Source organism: Cyanistes caeruleus, chromosome 34 (genome assembly GCF_971803275.1).
Source record: "Cyanistes caeruleus chromosome 34, bCyaCae1.hap1.1, whole genome shotgun sequence".
Classification (NCBI taxonomy): domain Eukaryota; kingdom Metazoa; phylum Chordata; class Aves; order Passeriformes; family Paridae; genus Cyanistes; species Cyanistes caeruleus.
Window position 1 is genome coordinate 60,952 of NC_141735.1, and position 17,680 is coordinate 78,631.

The 17,680-nt window shown below is 62.2% G+C and overlaps 3 protein-coding genes across 5 annotated transcripts; 2 read left to right on the plus strand and 1 right to left on the minus strand.

Annotated features, from left to right (window-relative positions):
* Nucleotides 1–68: 68 nt before the first annotated feature.
* On the minus strand, nucleotides 69–7,160 carry PORCN (porcupine O-acyltransferase). The gene is made up of 13 exons (XM_086871192.1): nucleotides 6,976–7,160; nucleotides 6,145–6,337; nucleotides 5,637–5,680; nucleotides 5,035–5,222; nucleotides 4,106–4,236; nucleotides 3,599–3,613; nucleotides 2,613–2,738; nucleotides 2,057–2,157; nucleotides 1,843–1,919; nucleotides 1,414–1,477; nucleotides 938–1,023; nucleotides 386–496; nucleotides 69–303 (listed from the first exon to the last, which is right to left on the minus strand). Exons 1-13 carry the CDS (start codon nucleotides 7,109–7,111, stop codon nucleotides 202–204), a joined length of 1,374 nt encoding a protein of 457 aa, XP_086727318.1. The 5' UTR covers nucleotides 7,112–7,160; the 3' UTR covers nucleotides 69–201.
* A 76-nt stretch (nucleotides 7,161–7,236) lies between these two features.
* Nucleotides 7,237–13,014, plus strand: CDK20 (cyclin dependent kinase 20). Its single transcript, XM_086871202.1, has 8 exons — nucleotides 7,237–7,829; nucleotides 7,961–8,074; nucleotides 8,567–8,755; nucleotides 9,233–9,354; nucleotides 9,437–9,499; nucleotides 9,605–9,728; nucleotides 10,724–10,879; nucleotides 11,408–13,014. The coding sequence occupies exons 1-8, from the start codon at nucleotides 7,755–7,757 to the stop codon at nucleotides 11,594–11,596; spliced, it is 1,032 nt and encodes a 343-aa protein (XP_086727328.1). The 5' UTR covers nucleotides 7,237–7,754; the 3' UTR covers nucleotides 11,597–13,014.
* On the plus strand, nucleotides 12,049–17,184 carry GATA1 (GATA binding protein 1). Of its 3 annotated transcripts, none has more exons than XM_086871203.1 (6): nucleotides 12,049–12,192; nucleotides 13,646–13,814; nucleotides 14,216–14,374; nucleotides 15,569–15,714; nucleotides 16,366–16,491; nucleotides 16,822–17,184. In XM_086871203.1, the coding sequence occupies exons 1-6, from the start codon at nucleotides 12,049–12,051 to the stop codon at nucleotides 17,146–17,148; spliced, it is 1,071 nt and encodes a 356-aa protein (XP_086727329.1). In that variant the 3' UTR covers nucleotides 17,149–17,184. The 3 variants fall into 3 exon arrangements, with proteins under 3 accessions (XP_086727329.1, XP_086727331.1, XP_086727330.1); XM_086871205.1 differs by lacking the exon at nucleotides 12,049–12,192 and adding an exon at nucleotides 12,917–12,982; XM_086871204.1 differs by lacking the exon at nucleotides 12,049–12,192 and adding an exon at nucleotides 13,022–13,163.
* Nucleotides 17,185–17,680: the final 496 nt, after the last annotated feature.

Consider the following 17,680-nt stretch of genomic DNA (forward strand, 5'->3'; position numbering starts at 1 on the left):
GCAGGGGGCGCCACTCCGCGCATGCGCCAGAGCTCCTGTGGCCGGCCAGGAATGATTGACAGGAGCCATCGAGGCGACGCTTTATTGGTCCCAGAGCGGCCGCGCGGCGTCACTTCCGCCAGAGAAATGTCGGCAAGAGAGCGGTGAGAGGCGCTCCCGGTGGTGCGGAGTGGCCGTACTCTCTGATGCCCTCCCCGAGCCTCAGCGCAGCAGTCGGGCCAGCACCCAGCAACCCAGCGTCACCCAGTGACTGGCCCAGTTCAGCTCTGACCACTTGCGCACTGTGTAGGCCATTCCGTAGCCCTGAGGGGACAAGATGGTGTCAGGGTGTTCCCAACACCAGGGACAACCTTGGGAAGGGTCTGGGGGGGCTTATGGGTCCCACCTGCTCCTCCACAGCATCCTCGGCCTCCACATCGAACAGGGCGCCCAGGTAGGACAGGTGGAACAGGGCCAGGGCGCCCAGGGCCCCGTTCAGCACCCACACCCACAGTGTCTGCAGGGACACCAAAAACCTTCAGGGACCCCTCAATCCCTGCAGGGACCCTCCAAATCCCCTCGTGTTCACCACTTGTGCCCGCAGCATCTGTGGGGACCCCAAACCCCTCCACTGATTGGTCTTACCCACAGCAGTTGTGGGATCCCAGAATCCCCTTGCCCTGCCCCCAGGGACTCCCCCAACCCTCCACCAAATCCCCTCAGAGCCCCACAAACCCCCTACCTCCCCATGAACCCCAAATTCCCCCACCCAGGGATCCCCAAATCCCTCATCCTGCTCTCCACAACCTCCTTTTTCCCCCTTATGGCCCCCCAAAACTAGCCCAGAGATCGCCCTGGGGTGCCCAACCCCTTTGCTACCCCCAACACATTCCCCAGGGCCCCCCAAATATCAGCAACCTCCCTCCACAGAGACCCCCCCCCAGTGCCCTGATCTCACGTTCTTATGGCGGTGGCTGCAGCTGGGGGGACAGCGCTTGGACAGGACACAGGCGTCAAAGATGGCAGCCAAGCGCTGCCTCAGGGCTGGGTGGGGCAGGGCGGGGTCAGCATGGGCCACACCCATTACAAGTTACACCCCCATAGCATTGGCCAGGCTCCACCCACACCCTTCTAGCCCCACCCATTACTGACAGGCTCCACCCATCAGTCTGGGCACAGCACCTGAGGCCTCACCCAGATTCAAAGGCCCTACCCCTGGCCCCACCCACCCCACTTAGGCCCAACCCACACTTCACTCTAAATTAGGGCATTGAAACTTTGCGTACATCCTCAGCCCTGCCCACATCTGGACCCACCCTTATCTTTAGGCCATGCCCACATTTAAAGCTCCACCCACTCTGTGTTCCACCCTATAAGCCCCTCCCACTTCAGACAACCTCATTTAGCCCCACCCCTTAAAGGGCCAGCGCTGACCGTGCTCGGTGTAGGTGATGAGGCCTAGGGACAGCAGCACAGCAGCCAGGTGGAAACTGAGGCCCTGGGGGGACAGGGAGGGTTGGGGGGTGGGGGGGGCTCTGGGGGAGTCACAGGCTGAACTGGAGTGATCTGGGCGGATTTAAGGGGAGCCCAGCAGGGTTTGGGCATGTCACAGAGTTTTTGAGGTTTCTAGATGGGGTTTCAAGGAGTCCCAGGGTGGGGTGGAGGATGAATATAGGGGGTTGGGGGGCCTGAGGGGATTTGGGGTCCTGGGGGTCTCAGGTGTAGGGAGATGTCACAGGTAGGGTTTGAGGGGTTTTTGGGGGTCCCTCCCATGCAGCAGGGAGCAGAGGGGCTTTTGGGGGGTATTTGGGGGTCCCCAGGGTGGTTTTTGGGGAGGTTTGGCAGGATTTTGGGGTCCCTCACGTGCAGCAGGGCGCTGGCTGCGTAGGTGCCCAGCACAGCAGCGAAGGTGCCCAAGCGCCGGGCGGTCTGAAACACATCTGCCCAGGGACACCAGTCACACCAGTACAAGCCCCAGTGCCCCCCAGTCCCTCCCAGTGCCCACCAGCTCCTTCCAGTATCCCCCAGTGCCCACCAGCCCCCCCCACAGCACCTCCCAGTCCCTCCCAGTGCTCACAGGTATGGAGCCAGCGGGACATGGGCAGGTTCCAGTTTGTCACCACCTCAGCCATGGATCGTGGCAGCTCCACCCGCAGGGGCCGGGACACCGCCAGGTCCCTGGGGGGGACAATGTCGCACACACAGGACAGTGTCACACACAGGGACAGCGTCACACACACAGGGACAGTGTCACACACGGGACAGTGAGACACACACAGGGACAGTGACACACACGGGACAGTGTCACACACAGAGGGACAGTGTCACACACAGAGGGACAGCGTCACACACAGGGACAGTGTCACACACAGGGACAGCGTCACACACACAGGAACAGTGTCACACACACAGGGACAGTATCACACACGGGACAGTGACACACGCACAAGGACAGCGTCACACACAGGGACAGTGACACACACAGGGACAGTGACACACACAGGGACAGTGACACACGCACAGGGACAGCGTCACACACACAGGGGCCAGTGTCACACACACAGGGGCCAGTGTCCCTGCAGGGCAGGCCCCGTCCCCGCAGTGTCCCCAGGGCAGGCCCGCTCTCCCCTCACCAGTGCAGGTGGTCGTGGTGCAGGGATGCGCCGGACCCAGCCAGCGTGGCTGTGGCCTCGGACAGGAAGGCCACGAAGTAGTTGCTGAAGTGGAAGGAGAGGGCACTCTCGTAGGCACGGAGCCACCTAGCAGCCGGGAGGAGCCGGGGGGCACAGGGGAGTTTGGGGGGGATTTGGGAGGGATACGGGGGGTTTGGGGGAGGGGTTGGAGGAAAACGGGGGAGTTCAGGGTTTGGGGAGGAATTGGTGGGGAAATGGGAAAGTTGGGAGCACAGAAAGGGTTTAGGGGGATTTGGGGGGGAAATGGAAGAGTTTTGAGGGTGTTTGGAGGGAAATGCGGGATTTAGGAAGATTTTGGGAGTGTGAGGAATTTGAAGGGGTTGTGGAAGCATTTGGGGCAGATATGGGGAGTTGTGGGGGAAATGGAAGATTTGTGGGGATTTCGGGGATTTGGGGAGAACATAGAACAGTTGGGGGTGATTTGGAAGAGTTTGGGGGAACAGGAAGGAGTTTTAGGTGATAAACAGGGATTTGGGGGTGACATGGGGGTTGAAGAAGCAGGAGTTTGGGAGCAAAATTGGGGGTTTAGGGGGACATGGAAGGGAACATGGGTTGGGAAGGGATTTGGGGAATATAAGGGGGTTGGGGGAGACACGGGGCGGGGTTTGGAGGGCCACAGAGGGGATTTGCGGGGGGACACACATTAAGGTGCCACCCCCCATCTCTGTTCCCCTCAATGTCCCTCCCATCCCTGTTTCCCCAGTGTTCCCCCCTAACCCCACACCCCCCCAGGGACCACCCAAATCCCCTAGGGCTTCCCCAAACCCCCCAGGACCCTCCAACCCCCCCCCAATCACTAAATGCCCCATTCCTGTGCCACTCCCACCCTGGAAACCCTCAAACCCCTCCTGGCCCCTCCAAACCCTTCTTGGGCCCCCAAACCCCTCCTACCCAACCCCAAGGCCCCCCCAGAATCCCCCCCTCACCTGGCAAAAACGCTCCTGGGCAGCACCGGAGGAAACAGAAATGTCAGCAGGGGGAGAGGGTTGGGGGGGGGGGGTCCCTGGGGGATTTTGGGGGTCCCTGAAGGGAATTTGGGGTCCTTGGAAGGGCTTCAGGGGCTCCTCCAGATGTTTTGGGGGCCCTTGGTGTGGTTTGGGAATCATTGGGGGTTTTGGGGGCTTCTGGAAGAGTTTTTGGGGTCTCCAGGAGAGTTTAGGGGGTCCAGGGGGGCTTGTGGATCCCCAGGAAGATTTAGGGGGGACTGAGGTGGTTTGAGGGTTCCTGAGGGGCAGCCCAGAGGTCCCGGGGCGAGGGTCTGGGAGTCCCTGGTGGCATCCCCTGAGGAGTTTGGGGGTCCTTTGGGTGCTCAGGGGTCCCCAGGGAATTTGAGGTACCCCCAGGAGGGTGTCAGGGTTCCTTGGGGGACATTGGGGACCCTGGGGAGAGTTTGGGGCCCCAGGATGTTTTGCGGGGGGATTTTGGGGTCTCACCTGCGCAGGGCCCGTGCCCCATAGAGAGGCAAGAGGCTGGAGAACAGGAACGGGGCCAGGCAGGTGCTGACTAGGAGGCAGAGCAGGGCCAGCCCCAGGCTGCGCAGCCCCTTCTTCGCCCAGGCCACACTCTGGGGGCAGCAGTGGGGGTTGAGGGGGGCCCCGGGCATGGACACCCCCCACGCACACCCCCCAGCCCCCCAACACCGACCCCCCCAACACTGACACCCCAAATCCCCCAAACACTGGTCCCCTCTGAGACACCCTCAGACACTGACACCCCAAGAAACACCCCAAAAGCCAGCATCCCACCGCTGACACCCTCCTCATCCCTGTTTGCACTCCTCAACACCCCCAGGTCCCCTGCAAACCTCCTCAGCCTCCCCAAACCACCCCATCCCTACCCCCTCCAACCCTCCCAAACCCTCAGTGCCCCCAAACCTGCCTAACCCGTCACTTAGTTTCCCACAAAATCCCCTTCTGCTCCTTAAGGTCCCTCCAACACTTCTTAAAGCACCCCCAGTCTCCCCTTTTTCTCCACCAAATCCCCCTTTCCCCCTCAAAGTTCCTCTTTTTACCCAACCCTTCCTTTCCTTTTCTCCATTCCCTTTTTTATCCTCCCAAACCTCTTTTCCCCTATTTCCCCCTCCAACCCCAGATTCTTCTCCACAAAATTCTTCTTTCCCACTTTCTTCTCCATTCCCCTTCCTCCCAATCCCCTTCTCTCCTCCAACTCCCCTTTTTCCCCCAACTTCTCCCTGCATCCCCATTTCCCCCCCGAACTCCCATTTTCCCCATTTCTCCTCCCCAATCCCTTTGACCCCTCAATTTCCATTTTCCCCCAAACTCCCCATTATCCCCCCAAATCCCCTATTTCCCCCCCGCCCCCCCATATTCTCCCCCAAACCCCCCATTTTCCTCCCCCATACCAGGGGGGGCCCCTCCACGGATCTCAGGTAGGCCCCGAAGGGCTCCCAGGGCCCGAAGACGACGGAGCCGGGAGAGCAGAGGTACCCCAGGACCTGGGCAGGGCTGGGCTCCCCCCGTGCCCCCCCGGCCCCCCGGTCCAAGTCGAAGCCCAACGACACAGCCTTCATGGCCACCACCATCTGTGCCCCTGAGGACCCCGAAATCAGTGGGCACCCCCAAATTGGGGGGTGCCCCAGATTCCCCAGGGGTCTGGGGGATCAGCGGACGGGAGGGGAGGTAATGGCAGTCCCAGGGGAGGGAGAGGGTCACTTTCATGTCTGTCATCATCTGTGCCCCTAGGGACTCCAGAATCAATGGGGACCCCAAACTGGGGGCACCCCAAAATCAGGGGTCTGGGGCCTCAAAGGTGGCGGGGAGCTGGGGGAAAGGGGTGTCACATTTAAGGGAACCACCCATCTCTGCCACTTTGGGACCCCAAAATCAGGGAGGACCCCAAAATTGGACAGATGCCCAAAGCATGGGGGGCGAATGGGGTCTGTGGGGCTCGGTGGGGGGGGCATCTGGGGTTCCTGCAGGGAGAGGGAAGGGGTGGGTGTCTCACCTCGCATTTTGTGCCAGGTGACTGTGTCCACCATGTGCAGCTCCCTGGGGGGGCTCCCAGTCACTCCCAGTTCAATTCAATCAATACCCCAGTTCATCCCAGTGCCCCCCATCTCCTTCCCACTCAATGCTCTCAATCCCTTCCAGTTACTCCCAGCTCTTCTCAACTTCTGCCCAGTTTCTCTTCCAGTTGCTTCCAGCATCATCCCAGTGCCCCCAAACCCCTCCCAGTCCCTCTCATTGCCCCTAATCCCTTTCCCAGCGCCTCCAAACCCCTCCCATTGCCCACAGTCCCTTTCCCAGCATCTCCAAATACCCTCCCAGCACCCCCAAACCCCCTCCCTGGAGTCCCTAGCACCCTGTTCCTCATGAGTAGGTAGCTGAGACGAGCCACGATGAAGCAGAAACTCCCCAGACCCCCTCCCACCACCCCTAAATCCTCTCCCAATACCCCAAATCCCCCCCAACCCCCCTCCCAGTGCCCCCAGTCTGTGGGTTTCATCCCGTACCCCATAAGCAGATAGCTGAGAGCGGCCAGGGCGAGGCAGAGCCCTCTCTGGGCGCGAGCCCGGCTCAGGAGGAGGGTGAGGACGCAGAGCCCGCTCAGCAAGGCCACCCACAGCGCCTGTGCCCCGAAGAAATGGTGCAGGGCCAGGAGCCCCCCGGCTGCCGCCCCCGCGTGCTTCCCCCCCCGCGGCAGGGCTGTGCCACACAGGGGTCAGGGGGGCACTCCAAAACCCTGGGAACACCCCCGAAACTCCCGGGTGTCCCCTCATCCCAAAACCCTGCGTGACCCCTGGACCCCTCCCCAGAGCGCTGGTTGTGCCCAGAGCCCCGAATCTTCCCTGCCCCCCCAGAACCCCCCCACCCTCCCGAGCCCCTCCAGACTCCCTTGGCCGACCCCAGGCCCATCCAGATCCCTGAGATCCCCTCCCAGGCCCATCCATATCCCTGAGATCCCCTCTCAGGCCCATCCATATCCCTGAGATCCCCTCTCACCCCGCCCGCCCCGGGGAGCGGCCAGCTCCTCTCGACCCTTCGGGACCGCTCAGCTACCCAGGATGCCCCCAGACCCCGAAACTCCCAGACACCCCCGTGCCCCCCAAAAGCCACGGGAACCCCGATTCCCCCAGACCCCCGGATGTTCCCCCACCCTCCGAACCCTTCCCGGCCTCCCGGCCCTACCCGCCCCGGCCCCTCACGTAGCCGCTGCAGCACCCCGAACCCTCCAGTTCCCCCCAACTCTCCCCCAGAGCCCCGGTTCCCCCCAGCCCCTCGGATGTCCCCCAACACTCTCCCCGCACCAAACCCCTGTCCCCCCCCGCTCTGGTCCCACTCACGCAGCCGGTGCAGCAGCCGCGCCCCGAGGCAGAGCAGCAGCAGCGGCCAGAGCTGGGCCAGGCCCTGGCGCGCCGTGGGCACCACGCAGCCAGGCAGCACCTGCGCCGCGAACTCTCGCGGAGGCAACGCCGCCATCCCGACCCGAGCGGGGTTGGGCACGTACCAGGACCCCCTAAAAAGCCCCAAATGCCCCCAAAACCCCCGCTCGCGCCTCGCCCGGCGGCGCCGCCCGCCCGCCCGCCCGCCTAAGGGAAAAGGGGCGGGGTCCCCGCGCTCACCTATCAACGCCCGCCGTGCTTCCCAGCGCGACGCCGCCCACCAATGAGAGCGCGGCGCGGCCAAATGGCGGCGCGCGACGGGGCGGCCGTTGCCAAGGGCAGGGCGCGGTTGCCGGGGAGCGGGGGATGCCGGGGGGGCGCGGCCTGGTTGCCAAGGGGAGGGTCTCTGTTGCTATGTGTGGAGCCTCGTTGCCGGGGCACTGGACCGTGTTGCTAGGGATGAGTTGTGTTGCTAGGGGCGGGGTCTGCTTGCTAGGGACCTGATCGGGTTGTTAGGGACGGGGTTTGTGGTTAGGAAGCAGTGAGAGATTGCTAGGGGCGTGGCCTGTTGCCAGGGAGTGCATTACTAGGAGCGCGATTGGCTGCTGAGAGAGCTCGTTGTCAGGGTCGGGGCCTATCGCCATGGCAACCAGGTGTCGCAGGCGCCGCGCGGGGTATTGTGGGTCGGTGGAGGCCCGACCCCGGCCCACAATGCCCCGCGCCGGCCTAGTGCTACCAGTATGGACCAGTACATCGTGCTGGGCCGCATCGGGGAGGGCGCGCACGGCGTCGTGTTCAAGGCCAAACACCGAGAGGTGGGGCCGGGGCCGGTGTCTTCGGGCTGTGGGGCCGGGGTGCCGCGGCCCGTCGGCCCTGAGCGCTGGGCGCGGCCTGTGGGGGGCAGGGGATCCCCAGCGCCCCCTGAGCCCCCCGTGTCCCCCTTCAGACCGGGGAGCTGGTGGCCCTTAAGAAGGTGCCCCTGCGGCGCCCCGAGGACGGGCTGCCCCCCCAGACCTTGCGCGAGATCAAGGCCCTGCGGGAGATCGAGGCCCATCCTCATGTGAGTGACCCTCGGACCCCGGGGGACCCCAACACCTGTGCTCCCCTAAGTCCCTGTTGCTCCCGAAGCCCACCTCAGTGCACCCCCAGCAGGGCGTGGGGTCTCCCCTCCCCTCAAAATCCTGGTTGCCCTCAGTAACGCCCCATGCCCCACAGACAACCTTTCCCCCATTTCAGGGTTTCCCCGCTTCTTTAGGGTCCCCTGGCCTCCCCTCTTCCTCCGCAATTTCGGGGTCTCCAGGAACCGCCCCCATGTCCCCAGTCGTGGTGTCCCCCTGACCCCACTGTGTCTCCCCCCAGTTTCAATGTCCCCGTGACCCCTCGATGTCCCCTCCCGCAGGTGAGCCAGCTCAAATTCTGCTGTCCTCCCCCAGGTGTCACTGACCCCAACGTCCCCTTCAGTTTTCAGTGTCCCCAGTGTCCCAAATGTCCCTGATACCCCACTTGACGTCCCTCCCCGATGCCCTCGATGTCCCCACTGCTGTCCGCACAGGTGATCCAGCTCCGGGCCGCCTTTGCCCAGGGCCCTGCGGTGGTTCTGGCTCTGGAGCTGCTCGTGGGGGACCTGGGGGGGCTCCTGCGTGCGGCCCCTGCCCCGCTGCCTCCCCCCCGCGTGAGGGCCCTGCTTGCCATGACCCTGCGGGGGCTGGGCCACGTGCACGACCATCGCCTGCTGCACCGGGTGAGGGACCCCAAAAACCAGGGGGGAAATCGGGAATGGGGGGGCCACTGGCACCGCCTGCTGCACCAAGTGAGGGACCCCAAAAGAACAAAGGGCCCTAAAAATGGGAGGAACCCTGAAACTGGAGTGGACTCTGAATTGGGGGAGGCACCAGGAGTACCTCCCACACCACGTGAGCACCCCAAAAGTGGGTTGGGGGCACCCAGGCAATGGGGGGACCTCAAAATCAGAGGGTGGCGCTCAGACAGCTGCAAGATACCCCAAGACCTGGGTAGGCACAAAGACCCGAGAGGGACCCCAATATCTGCAGGAGGGCTGTGGGTGTCGGGGGCATCCCAAGATCAAAGGGAGCTCCCCAAAACCTTGGTGGGGACACCCAGTGCATGGCTGCAGCAGGACCCTGTTTCCAGTCTGGGGGCCACTGTGGGGGTACCCTGAGTATTGGGAGCCCCCCGTGACCCCGGTTTTGGGGTGCAGGACCTCAAACCGGCCAATCTGCTGCTGGACAGTGCTGGGCACCTCAAGCTGGCGGATTTTGGGCTAGCACGGGTGCTGGGCCCCTCCCCAGGGCGCCCCTACAGCCACCAAGTGGCCACCAGGTACCGGATTTTGAGGTGTCCCCACCTGGGATGTCTGAGTGTCCCTCCAAAAGCCAAGGCCACCCCAAGTCCCCTTTTTCAGGTGGTACCGAGCCCCCGAGCTGCTCTACGGCGCCCGACACTACGACGAGGGTGTGGACTTGTGGTGAGTGCCTGGTTTTGGGGGGTTCCTTTGAGATTTTGGGGATCCCTTGGGATTAAGGGGATCGTCTGGGATTTGGGGACCCCCCTGACCCCGCGGTCCCCCCAGGGCCGTGGGCTGCATTTTCGGGGAGCTGCTGACGCTGTCCCCGCTGTTCCCTGGGGAGAACGACATTGAACAGCTCTGCTGTGTGCTCAGGGGCCTTGGCACACCCAGCCCACGGGACTGGCCGGTACTGGGGGAACTGGGAGCACTGGGAGTGACTGGGAGAGGGGCTGGAGAGCACTGGGAGCACTGGGGAAAGGATACTGAGCGCCTCTGCTGTGCTCTGAGCGACCTGGGTGCCCTCAGGACTGGGAGGACCGGGAAAGGGCATGAGGGGCGCTGGGAGATGGGAGAGAGGGAGTGCAGGATACTGGGAGCACTGGGTCATACCGGTGGCTCCTGAGAGGCAATGGGAAACCATGGGAAGATGTTGGAGAGTGCTGGAATGGTGCAAGGGTGGGTTTGGGGTTACTGGGAGGCCACTGGGGCATACTGGGCTGTACTGGGAAGCTCTCAGGACATGGTGTGAGGTGATTGATACTGGAGGTTACTGGGAGATACTGGGGTATTGCTGGGGGGTGTTGAGGGGTTGTGGGGTGCTCCTGGGAGAAACTGGAACATTGGGGATGCACTAGGGAATCCTGAAAATGCACTGGGGGATATTGGAATGGGTCTAAGGAGGATTGAGGGTTACTGGGAGGCTACTGGGAGGAACTGTGTGGCTACTGGGAGCTGCTGGGCAACAATTAAAATGTGCTGGATGTTACTGGGATGTTTCTAGGGAGCACTGGGGGGTCCTGGGGAATTACGGGGGGCTACTGGGATGTACTGGGAGTTACTAGGGAACCCCAAGAATGCATTGGGAGATGCTGATGTTTTGCTAGGGAGCATTGAGGGTTACTGGGGGAGCTGGGGGTACTGGGAGCTACTGGAACATCCTGTGGGTTGCTGGTATACACTGGGGTGCACTGGGAAACCACAAAAATGCACTGGGATGTTCTGGGAGCTCCTGGGGAGCCTGCAGTGGTTCATATTGGTTTGTACTGGTCTCTGTTGGTCTGGACTGGTTTATCTTGGTCTGGACTGGCTTGCACGGGTGTACAGTGGTCTGTACTGGTTTACGCTGGCCCATAGTGGTTTGCACTGGTTCATACTGCTTTCCACCCATCTGTCCTGGCACAGGAGCTGGCAGAGCTGCCGGACTTCCCGAAGCTGCGGTTCCAGCCACAGGCGCCGCCACCGCTGGAGCTGCTGGTGCCGGGCGCTGACGCGGCCGCGCTGGACCTGCTGAGGCGGCTGCTGCGGTACCGGGCCCGGCTGCGGCCACGGGCACACCAGGTGAGGGCAGAGGGGGATTGGGGCACCCTGAGGGGTCCCAGAGGGGTTTGGGGGGCACTTGGAGGAGTTTTGGGGGTTCTGGGGTACCCCACGGTGGAGCCACTGGAGCCCTGGATTGGCCCCACTGCAGCACCTGCTCAGGTACCACCCTCACCTGCGCCCCCAAGCTCACCAGGTGAGGGTGGGGGGAGATTTGGGGGTCCGGGAGGGGCTTGGGGGGTCCTGGGGTGCCGTGTCTTGAGCCTTGGATCAGCCCTGCTGAGGTACCAGGTGAGGTTCTGCCCCTGAGCCCACCTGGTGAGAACAGTGGGGGAGCATTCGGGGAATTTGAGGGGGTTTGGAGGGGTCTGGAGGGGCCTGGGTGTCCCAGAGGGCTGGGGAGGATTTAGGGGAGGGTCCCAGGTGTGTTGGGGGGGGAGGGTCTCAGGGATTGATGGTCCCAGGATCCTCAGTGGGGAGGGTCTCTCAGGTCCCCCCCTTCCCCATTTTTGGATGTCCTGGCCCCCCTGACCCCTCCCCTCCCCCCAGGCCCTGCTGCACCCCTTCTTCTTCGGCCCCCAGGAGCTGACCCCGCCCCCGCCACCGGGGGGGCCCCGGCAGCCCCCCGACTTCAACCTGGACACAGCACTGGAGCTGCCTCCCCGCGCCGCCCTGAGACCCCTCCCCAACCTGGGGGACCCTCCAAGGGACTCCCACTGCCCCCCCACGGGGCCCTGAGACCCCTGCCCAATTTGGGGGATGCCCTGGGAGACCCTCACTGATCCCCCAGGGGCCCTGGGACCCCACCCCACCATGAGGGACTCCCACTGACTTCCCAAACTGGGGCACCGTGTGATGGACTCCCCTGACCCTCCCCAGCCTGGGAGACCCCAGCTGACCCCCCCATAGGGCCATGGGACCCCTCCCCAAACTTGGGGACCCCCTGAGAGACCCCCATTGCCCCCCCCCCCATGCTGGGGGACCCCCATCGACCCACCCATCCCAATTTTGGGGACCCCTGATGAGCCCCTCAGGGCCCTGGGACCCCTCCCCGCCCTGGGGGCCCTACTGACCCCCCCAGGGGTGCTGCTGGGCCCTCCGAATTTTGAGGGAGGGCACCCAGACCCCCAGATTTGGAGAGACCCCAGACCCCTGGGCCCCCACAGCCCCCCAGAGCACCAAGCCAGTGCATGGAGCAGCAAAAATGGGGAAAATTCAACCCAAAACTGTCAGATTTGGGGCCGAAAATGTCGGATTTGGGGCCAGAAATACAGCGAGGGATGAAAAACGCATGGATTGGACCCAAAACCACTGGATTTGAGCCCAAATCACAGGTGAGGGCAGTAAGTTGAGGATAAAAAAACCTCATTTTGGGGCTTGGAAATGTGGGCCTGAAATCTTTTGTTTTAGGGGGAAAATTCCTGAGTTTCAGTAGCAGATCCCATCTTATAGGCTGTAAATCTTCAGTTCTAGAATGAAATTTTTTGGCTTTACCTTGATAACCACAAATTCATCTTAAACTTCCCAATTTTGGTTTAGAATGTCTAGCTTTGGGTGAAGATACCAACTTTGGGTTGAAATTTGTAGTTTTGAGCCAAAATATCCTATTTTTGGGGTTGATAATAGAATTTTCAGGCTCAAAATTCCATTTTTGGGTTGAAATCCTCCAATTTTGGGGCTTAAAATGCCAAATTTGGAATAAAAATACTGACTTTGTTGCCAAAAATGAGGATTTTGGACCAAAAAATATCCAAGTCCTGATATTAAGGTTAAAATTTTCAGTTTGGTGTCTGAAATTCCCAGTCTGGGACTAAAAATAGTAATTTAAGGTTAAACTGCCTGATTTCGGGGTTAAAACACCCAATTTTGGGGGTATCAGCCTGAATTTGGGGCGCGGTGTTTACACAGGCCCTGCCCTCCCTGGGGGGGTCCCCCCGCTCTGGCCGGGGCTGATAAAGGGCCCTGGCCCCGCCCGGCCCCCCCAAACCAACCGCCGGGGCCCCAAAATCTGATAAGGCCTTATCAGCCCCCGGCAGCCCCAGTGCCGTTACCGCCCCCCCAAACCCCAAAACCCCCCAAAATCCCCAAAATCCCCCCAAACTCCACAAGCTCCCACGGGGCCAGGTGGGCTCTGCCACCCCCAAAACCCCCCTCGATCAGGACTCCCCCAAAATTTTTGGGAGGTGGTTGGAGGGGGGGTCAGGCTGGGGTGGGGTCCCAGAGCCCCTCCCCCCCCCGCCCAGCCCCAGGGCGGGGCCGCCCCTCCCCAGCCGAGTCCGTCTGAGCTGGGACACGAAGGCTCCAGGTCAGGGACCCCCCCCGGGGGTTGGGGGGGTCTGGGGGGGGGGGCTGGACCCCCAAACAGCCCCCCCGGGGGTCAGGGAGAGGGGAGAAGGGGTCTGGGTGCAGTTTTGGGGAGGCACACAGGGGTTTGGGACCTCCCAATTTGGGGACTTTGGGGGTTTGAGGGCATCCAGGGATCCAGGACCCTCCCCCAATTTGGGGTTCCTGAGATTCAGGAGCTAATTTAGGAGGGCAGCCAAGTGTGTGGGACCCCCCAATTGTGGGACTGGGGTTTGGGGGTCCCTAGGGGGTCTGGGTGAGAATTTGGCAGGGGGCTGTGACCCCCAGGGGTTGGGGAACCCCCCCACATCCTATTTTGGGAACTTTAGGGTTTGGGGAGCTCAGGGGTCCAGGTGACAATTGGGGGGGCACACAGGTGGCTTGGGGATTTGGGGGGCACTGAAGGGTTTGGGGCATGGGGTGCTGATTTGGGGGTCTCTGCAGGCACCCTTGCCCCCCCAGAGCTGCGTTTTGGGGTCCCCCATGGAGTTCGTGGCACTGGGGGGGCCAGAGGGGCCCCCGCCGTTCCCCGACGAGGCCGGAGCATTCCTGGGGCTGGGGGGCCCTGATGGGCTGGAGCCAGGGGGACTGCTTGCCCCGTACCCCCCCCCAGGTACCCCGGTGTGCCCTCGTGTCCCCTCTATTCCCTGTGTCCCCTCTGTCTGTCCCTTGTGTCCCCTCTGTCCCAGCCACCCCCCAGGACCCCCTTTGTCTCCCCAAATCCCTCATGCCCCCTCTGCTGTGCCCCCCTCCGTACCCCCCCGTGTTCCTCATCCTCTTGGTCCCCGATGTTCCTGTGTCCCTAATGTCCCCATGGCCCTTGACAGCTGTCCCTTTGTGCCCCCCCGTGTCCCCCTCACCCTCTCACCAACGTCCCCTCATGTCCCCCTTGTCCCCAATATCCCCAAGCCCCCACTGCCCAAATCCCCCTTTGTCTCTAATGTCCCTCATGTCCCCCTGTGCCCCCTGTCCCCGTGTCACCCCCCACCTCACGGCTGTCCCCATGTCCCCCAGGCCGCCTGTCCCTGGTGCCCTGGGCTGAGGGGGGGTCCCTGGGGGGCCCCTCCTGGACCCCTCCCCACTCGGAGCCCCCCCAGTTCCTGGAGCTGCTGCAGCCCCCCCGGAGCCCCCCCCCCACGGGACCCCTCCTGCCGCCTGTGCCCCCGCCCTGCGGTGAGACTGGGAGCGCTGGGAGGCTCTGGGATGGACTGAGAGGGATTGAGGGGGCACTGGGAGAAACTGGGGAGGGACTGGGATGGACTGGGGGGGTGACTGGGGAGGGACTGGGATGGGGGGCACTGTGAAGGACTGGGAGGGACTTGTGGAGATTACTGGGGTGCACTGGTTCATGCTGGGATGCACTGGAAAGCTTACTGGAGTTTGTACTGGTCTGTACTGGGGCCGGGATTGGTGTGTTCTAGGGCACAGATTGGTTTGTGTTGGCTTGTGGAGTTATACTGGCTTATACTGGTTCATACTGGAGAGTGTTGTGTTGCGGAGGTTGCTGTTGTTGGTTTATACTGGTTGGTACTGGCCTGTACTGGTCGGAGCTGCAGGAGTGCTCTGGGATGTGTGCTGGGCTGCCCCGTGCTTTCTCCTGCCTGATAACTGGTTCATACTGGTTCCTGCTGTTCCATAGTGGTCTGTACTCGTTCCTACTGCTCCACACTGCTGTATACTGGTGCTTGCCATTCCATAGCGGTCCATACTGGTTTATACTGGTTGATACTGGGCAATGTGTCAATTGGGGGCGCACAGGGAGGGGGCCGCTGGTGTGCCCAGTTGTTTTGCTGGTCCATATTGGTTTTTATTGGTGTGTACTGGTAGTACTAGTTTGTACTGGTGTGCAGTGGCTTGTACTGGTTTTTACTGGCTCAGACTGGTTTATAGTGGCTGGGGGTAGATGCTGGTGGGGGTATTGCCTTGTAGTGGTTTGTACTGGTTTGTATTACTTCAGACTGGTTGATACTGGGCAGTGTGGGAATTGGGGGTGGATGCTGGAGGGTGTGCTCTGGTAGTCCATGTGGGCTTATACTGGTCTGTATTGGTTTGTACTGGTCTGCACTGGTCTAAACTGGTTTGCACTGGTTTGTACTGGTTGATGTTGGACAGAAAGTCAGAACTTTGGGGGGGTACTGGGTGGTTGCTGCCCTACAGTGGTCTCTAGGGGTTTAGTACTGGTCTGTACTGGTGCAGACTGGTTTATACTGGTGCAGACTGACTCGTACCGGTTGGTGTTGGCCAGAACGTCCCAACTGGGGGTGGACATTGTGGGGTGCACTGGGATGGGCATTGCCCTGTGTGGGTCAGTGGGAGTTTCTCTTGGTCAGTACTGGTTTGTACTGGTTACTGGTCTGTACTGGGCAGAGGCACGGGAGTGCGTGAACTGCGGGGCCACAGCAACGCCCCTGTGGCGCCGAGATGGCACCGGGCACTACCTGTGCAACGCCTGCGGGCTGTACCACCGGCTCAACGGGCACAACCGGCCCCTCATCCGCCCCAAGAAGCGCCTGGTGAGCTCAAAATCATCCCCAGGGACCCCTAAATCCACCTAGGGGACCCCCAAATTCCTCCAACCCCCTCCACACACACCTTAAATCCTCCTTTATTCTCCCCCAGCTATCCCTCCAAAATCCTCCCCAAACCTCCTCAAATTCCCCCAGACACCTCCTTACACCCCCAAAATTTCCTTTAGTCTCCTCCAAATTCCCCTCCTGACCCCCCAAACCCTCTTTAGTCCTCCCCAGCGCTCCCCAAATCCCCCTAAACCCTTCCTTACAACCTAAATCCTTTACTCCCTCCAAACCCCTTCTTCTGCCCCCAAAACCTCTCTAAATCCCCCTTAAACCACTCCTTACACTCCAAAACTCCTTCTAGTCACCCCCAAATCCACCTCTAGTCCCCCCAAATCCATCTTTATGCCCCCAAATCCCCCTTTAGTCACCCCCAGTCCCTCCCAAACTCCCATCCAGTCTACCCCAGACATCCCAAAATTCCCCAAGCCCCTTCTTGCACTTCCAAATACCCTTTTAGTCCCCCCAAACCCCTTCTTACACCCCCAAATTAAGCCCAAACCCTCTCCCCCCAATCCCATTTTAGCCCCCCCAGACCTCCTCTATTCCCTGCTCCCAACCCCAAATTTTCCCCTGACCCGTTTTCCGCAGCTGGTGAGCAAACGTGCCGGCACCGTGTGCAGCAACTGCCAGACCAGCACCACGACCCTGTGGCGCCGCAGCCCCCGCGGGGACCCTGTCTGCAACGCCTGCGGGCTCTACTACAAACTGCACCGGGTGAGAGACCCAAAACGTCCCTAAAACACCCCAAAATATCCTTAAACCGCCCCAGACCTCATGTGCGACACCTGTGCGCTCTACTACAAACTGCACTGGGTGAGGGTGCAGCGCCCCAGAATTGCCCCAGCACCACCCCACGACATCCAAAACCCCCAAACCTTCCCAGATTCTCAGCTCAGTGAGGGTAAGGGGGCCTGGGAGGGAATTCTTGAGGGTCCCCCAGGGCTCCATCACTGAAGGTGGGGGGGGGTGGGATCTGTGGTGGGGGTCCAGAGCTCTCCCCCGGGCTTTTGGAACCCCGCCACACCCCCACTTCTGCCCCCCCAGGTGAACCGGCCGCTGACAATGCGCAAGGACGGGATCCAGACCCGCAACCGGAAGGTCTCGGCCAAGGGCAAGAAGCGGCGCCAGGCGGGGGGCGCTGGCCCTGGGGGAGTCCCCGAAACCTCGATGGGGCCCCCCCTGCCCCCCCCTGCACCCCCCCAGCCCCCCCCTGAGGACCCAGCTGCGCTCTTCGCCCTCGGGCCGCTCGTCCTGTCTGGGCACCTCTTGCCCTTTCCCCCCGCCGGACCCTTCCTGGGGGGCCCTGGCAGCGCCTACGCGGCCCCCCCTGCCCCTGCTGCGGCCCCCCCCGGGCTCAACCCACAGCTCTAACGGGGCCATTCCAGTACAGTTTGCTATCAAAACGGAGCCTGGCTCAGGCCTTGTTCTTTGGGGGTGCGCTGGGATGAGGGGGCGGCAGTGGGGGAGATTGTGCCCCCCCTGTGGGGTGGGGGTGGTCTTTTGGGGGGAACCCACAAAAATGTTTATTAACAGCTGCTCCCCTGCTGTGTGTAGTGTGTCCCAAGATGGCGGCTCCCCTGAGCACAGCCAGCTTGGCGCCCGCTCGCAGCCGCCGGGCCCCGCCCGTCATTTGACCGCGCCAATCACTGGGGCCCCGCCCCACTAAGCCACGCCCATAATTGCTGTGCCCCGCCCCAGTTGCGGCTGAACCGGGGCCCTCCTGGCCCCGCCCCCGTGACGTCATCACGGCGCGCCCGGCGCCAGCGTCGCGCGGGGCTGCAGGTGAGCGAGGTGGCTCCGGGCCCCGCCCGGGACCCCCCAAGCCCTCCCGACCCCTTGTGGGACCTCCCAGACACCTCCCGAAACCCTCCAGGAGCCCCCCAGGAGTCCCCCGTGCCCTCCT